The sequence below is a fragment of the Odocoileus virginianus genome, chromosome 3 (assembly GCF_023699985.2).
Source record: "Odocoileus virginianus isolate 20LAN1187 ecotype Illinois chromosome 3, Ovbor_1.2, whole genome shotgun sequence".
Taxonomy (NCBI): Eukaryota; Metazoa; Chordata; class Mammalia; order Artiodactyla; family Cervidae; genus Odocoileus; species Odocoileus virginianus.
The window spans coordinates 36,671,867-36,677,892 of NC_069676.1; the positions used below are offsets into that span (position 1 = coordinate 36,671,867).

The window sequence follows — 6,026 nt, forward strand, 5'->3', positions numbered from 1 at the left end:
CTCTGGCAGTGGAATTTTTTAGGCAAGAATACTGGAGTTGGTTTCCACTTCCTCCTCTAGGTGATCTTCCGAACCCAGGGATTGAACTCGCATTTTCCACATTTCCTGTATTGGCAGGCAGTTTCTTCACTACTGCACCACCTGGGAAGCCCAGCATATGGATGGGCTTTGCTTTTTTATCCACTCAGCTACCTTATGTCTCTTTATTGAATCATTTATTCCATTGGCACTTAAAGTAATTATTGATATGTATGTACTCGCTGAAATTTTATTACTCATTTTCCAGTTTTTATAGTTCTTCTAAAATCATTCAGGATAATAAATGTCATTTGAGAAAAATCTTTAATTAACCCATGTTGTACCACAAAATTAATCAAAGTTTCCAAATCTTTCTTCTCCAAGGCTGAGAAAAAACTTTGTGAATGTAGGAAAATGCACAAATAAAAATGGAAAAGTAGGGAAATGGACAAAAGAAAATGAACAAAAAATCAGCAGATAGAGGGGGAAACTTAAAATAGTGAGTATACAAATTGTCTAAAGTGTTCAAATCAAAGAAATGGAAATTTAAAGAAATTAATACAAACAGCAAGTTCAACACCCAGAATCTGATCAAACAAAAGGGATTCCTTGTTTTAAGGTTTTGCATTGTTCTTCAAGGATGATTCTTCAGATCCAGAACAATTTTCCTTTTTATAACTGCCATCTGAAAGAATCTTTTCAGAGCGCTTTTTATGTCTTTATTTCTTAGACTATAGATGAAGGGGTTCAGCATGGGTGTGACCACAGTGTACATCACTGAGGCTGTTGCACTTGAATGTGAGCTGTGGGCACCAGTAGAACTAAGGTACACTCCTAGGCTTGAACAATAATATAAGAAGACAACTGAGAGGTGCGATACACAGGTGGAAAATGCTTTATATTTCCCCTGAGGTGATGAGATTCCACGTATGGAGAACACTATCTTAGAGTAAGAGTAAAGAATACCAGCCAGGGGGCCACCACCCAACAGCACTGATGTAAAATACATAAAGACATCACTAAGAAAAGTGTCACTACAGGCTAGTAGTACAACCTGTTTGATTTCACAGAAAAAGTGGGGGATTTCCAAGTCTGTACAGAAGGACAGCTGTAGCACCAGTAAGCTTTCTAATAAGGAAAACAGGGCACTAACGAGCCAGCACACCAACACCAGCAGTCCACAGAGTCGGGGGTTCATGATGACTGTGTAGTGCAGGGGGTGGCAGATGGCCAAGAAGCGGTCATAGGCCATCACGGTCAGCAGAAAATCATCCAATGCTGCAAACAGCATGTAAAAATACATCTGGGTGATGCACCCTCCATAGGATATAACTTTGCTCTGGATCTGTATATTTATTAACATCTTTAGGATTGTTGTGGTAGTGAAACAGATGTCAATAAAGGACAAGTTGGAGATGAAGAAGTACATGGGGGTGTGAAGATGGGAGTCTGAACTGACAGCCAGGATGATGAGCAGATTTCCAAACACAGTGATCAGATACATGGAGAGGAACATTCCAAATATGAATGACTGCAGTTCTGGTTCCACTGATAAACCCTGAAGAAGAAATCCTGAATTTTGTGTATCATTTCCTGATACCATGTGCTGGTGTTGATGACTAGGAATAAAAAATACATACATAATTTTGCACAAATAATTATTATTATTTAAAATGCTACAACGTATATTTTAAACCATGTATATGTAAAGTAAATACATATAAAACATTTAAGAGATGTTTTGCAACATTTCTGACTAGGAATTCTGTTAGAGAGGGAGGAAATATACAGACTTGTAGGAAAGTCTGTACAGACTGAGTAGGAAATATACAGACTGAATAGGAAAAGATATCTAAAGTCCTCAGGTAGTCCTAGATAGATTGTTATATGGATTTTCAGACTTTCTCCCGAGGAATCATGCATTAAACAGTTGCAATGAGAAATATTTTATGCATTTGAGGAACATATAGTGAGTACTGGCCATTTTCTAGGCATAAGATTGTGAGAAACAAAAGGCAAATGATATAATGACTGAAAAATATAAGCAAATAAATATTGCATATCATGTGACATAGTGACATACGTGAAGATAGAAAAACAGGTATAAAAAGAGTGGATGAGGGTGTTATTTATTACTGAGACTCAGGAAGACCTAAAAATGATGAAGACAAAGTTATAAAGCTAATGTTAGTTATTAATATATCTGCATCTAAAACAGAGAAACTGATATGTATAAGGCAGTTTTAAAGATCTAAATGGAGAAAGCTGACAGCAACGCAAGAAGAGTAGTGGATTTTAACACACTGCTTACATAGTGAATAGATCATTGAAACATAAAGTCAACAGGAAATAGTAGCCTTATATGAAACATTGGATCTGAAAGACACATTCTTCTCAAGTGCAAATGGACCTTTCTCAAGAATAGACCATGTGTTGAGAAACAATACAAGTCTTAATAAATTTAGAAGGTTGAAATTATATCAGGCATTTTCTGATCACAATGGTATGAAACTATAAATCAACTATAAGTAAAAGTTGGAAAAATCATAAATATATGTGTGTTAAACGATGTACTATTTAACGATTGGAATATTACAAATCAAGGGAGTCATAAAATTTATGTATACAAATAAAAATGAATATATGACATACTTAAACCATTGTGATAAAACAAACTTAGTAATAAGAGAGAAGTGTATAGTAATCCTTCCTACAACAAGGAACAAGAAAGATCTAAACAAACAATCTAACTTTACATCTAAAGGAAATAGAAAAGGAGCAAAGAGCCAAAAGTTAGTAAAAGAAAGAACATAAGAAAAATCAAAGCAGAAATAAATGAAATGAAAACTATAAAGAGGATGGAAAAAAATCAATGATTTGGTTCAATCAAGCTGGGTCTTTGAAAAGATAAACAAAATTGACAAAAACTTTATTGGACTAAATAATAAAAAAGAAGAAACAAGTCTCTGATTAATAAAATCAGAAATAGGGACTTCCTTGGTGGTCCAGTGGTTGAGATTTTGATTTCTTGTGCAGAGGATATGGGCTAAATGCCTGGTCCTGGAGTTAAGATCCCATATGCCTTGTGGCCAAAAAACCAAAACATAAAAACAGAATCAATATTGTAAAAAATTCAATAAAGACTTCAAAAATGATCCATATTTTTAAAAAATCAGCAATAAAAGAGCAGAAATAGCAATAAATACAGTAGAAATACAAAGGTTTATGAGAATATTATGAACAACTATAAGCCAACAAATCAGGCAACCTAGAAAAAAATAAACAAAATCTTTAGAATCACACAACTATAGACTGAAGGTAGAGATAATTTGAATAGACCAATTATTAGTATAGTTATTAAAGCAGTAATCAAAAAATTCCCCCAAATGAAAGATCCAGGATGAGACAGCTTTAGGCATGAATTCTACAGAACATTCAAAGAAGATTTAATACCTATCCTCCCCCAATTCTTCCAAAAAATTAAAAGAGAGAAGACCATTCTTATGAATTTTGTGAGGCCAACTTTATCCTGATACCAAAATGAGACTACGACAACAAGGAAAACAAGAAAATTATAGTCCATTATTTCTGATAAATGTAGAGCAAAAAGTCTCAACAAAATACTAGCAACTGAATAAAAACATACCTTAAAAGGACCACACACCATTATTAATTGAGATTTGTTCCTGGGATGCAAGGATGGTCTAACATCTGAAAAGAAGTTAACGTGAAAATCCATGATAAACTAATGAAGAATAAATACCATATATACTCCATATTGATGTAGAAAAGATGCAGATGTTGAAAGAGTGTTAAAATTTCAATAACCTTTTATGATAAAAGCTCTCAATAAAGTGAATATAGAAGGAATGTACCTCAACATAATAAAAGTCATCTATGACAAACCCACTGCTAACATCTGAATCAGTGTTGAAATACTGAATGCTAGCTATCTTAGGTCAGGAACATAACAAACACACCCACTCTCCCTATTTTTATCCAGGATAGTATTGGAATCCTGACCAGAGCACTCGGGCAATAAAATAAATAAAAGACATTTGAATTAGAAAGGAAAATGTAAAATCATCACTATTTGCAGATAACATGATTTTATGTGTAGAAAACCCTAAAACCATTAGAAATAAATACAATGGAGTTAGAGGATATAAAATCAATATATAAAATTGTGTTTCTATACAGTAACTGTGAACTAAAAGGAAAATAAATTAAGAATATCATCCTATTTAAAATTGCACCAAAAAGTATAAAAATTCAACTCAGAGTGGATTAAATTTTTATAATTAGACCTGAGAAACCATAAAACTTCTAGAAGGAAACACAGGCTATCACCCCAGGCCCATGAGAATGGCTGTTATCAAGAAGACAAGACATAACAAGTACTGAAGAGAATGGGAAGAAAAGATAAACCTTATGCACTACTGGCAGGAATGTAAATCGGTGGTGTCACAATAAAAAATAGTATGGAGGTTTCTCAAGTTTTAAAAATAAACTACCATATCATTTAGCAATTCTATTTCTGGGTATTTATGCCTCCCCCGTCCCTCAAAAAAACCCTCAAACACTAATTTGAAAAGATACATGCATGTCAATGTTAGTTATAGCATTATTACAGTAGCCAAGATATGGAAGCAGCCTAAGTGTGTATTGATAGATGAATGGGTAAAGAAGATGTGTCATGAGAGAACAAGAAGGCAGAGAAGGAGGAGGCAGAGAACATCTCTCTTCACAGTTACATCAGGAATATACCTTCAAACACAGAAGATCTTGCAGAACACCAGCTGAGAATGGGCACGAATACTTGACCACCAGAAAAGAATACATAGCACCACACAAAATTCGGTAGGATGAAGGAAATGGGAGGAAAAGAGGAGAGTGAGCAGAACCGCACTTGCACCTGGGGGTTGGGGGAACTGAAGCAGGGCGTCAGATCCCCACATCGCGGCAACTGTTTGGGAAGGAGGAGAAACATTTGAGGCTGGTGGGGAGTGAAGCGGCTGTTCTGTGACAGTCTGAATGGAATGAGAATCACACAGACCATCCTCGTTGCAGCCATACTTACCTCAAACAGGGATGCAAGTCCCTTAGAAAGCACAGCGGTTGGGAGCTGGAGAGTACAGATCCGAGAGCAGTCCCAGGGCGAGGTCTGCTATTGACTGCAGGGTGGATGGCCCAACGGGATGTGAGGGAGATCACAGTGGGAAGTGCCTGTGGAGGAAAATCCAGCAGCCATGAAGGCCAAGCGATTCTGGTGAGTCATGTGTAGGGGGTGGAGCCCTCACTGTAGCCTCTTTCTCCCCATTGGGCCAGCACCAGCAGCTGAACAATAGAGACCCCAGAGCAAAAGACAAGGCCCCCAGGAGGAGGGGATTTAAGTGCCTGATGTGCCAAACAGCTGAGAAGGACCCCAGCCAGAGAAGGACACTTTAAGTCCCTGAATGGGCCTAGCGACGAAGAAGGATCAGCCAAAGAGGCCCTCTGATTTCCAGCTGACAGAGGCTAGAAAAATCCTCTGATAGGGCCATAGCTCCTGTGGCTGAGGCAGTTGGTGTCCCTGCACGCTTAGCGCTGCCAGAGTCCCCGTTATCCAAGCAGCTGCAACACCTCCACTCTCGGGGCAGAGCTGCCAGAGGCTAGCGGGGGAACAAACACACACACACACACAAACACACACACACACAAACACCCTAATAGTGCCATATCTGCTTGACAATGTGCCTTGACAAAGCCACCTGTGCCTTTGCTCACCTGGCATTGATGATCCAAACAACCGTACCACCTCTATGCTTGATCTCTACCGGGACAGAAATGCCAGAGGCAAGAAAAACCCTGAGAGCACTGTAATTCCTGCTGCCCTAGCTGCTGGCTCCTCGGAGTGCCTGGTGCTGCCAGCGCTCCTGCAGTCCAAGCAGCTGTGCCACCTCCATGCCTGGTCTTCACAGGGGGCAGGGGTCCAGCAGGGCAGCCTCAGAAGCAAACCCTGTGGAAAA

At 38.2% G+C, this 6,026-nt stretch overlaps 1 protein-coding gene across 1 annotated transcript; it reads right to left on the minus strand.

Annotated features, from left to right (window-relative positions):
* Positions 1-652: 652 nt before the first annotated feature.
* On the minus strand, positions 653-1,645 carry LOC110142621 (olfactory receptor 7A17-like). The gene has a single exon (XM_020901882.2). It carries the CDS (start codon positions 1,619-1,621, stop codon positions 653-655), a length of 969 nt encoding a protein of 322 aa, XP_020757541.1. The 5' UTR covers positions 1,622-1,645.
* Positions 1,646-6,026: the final 4,381 nt, after the last annotated feature.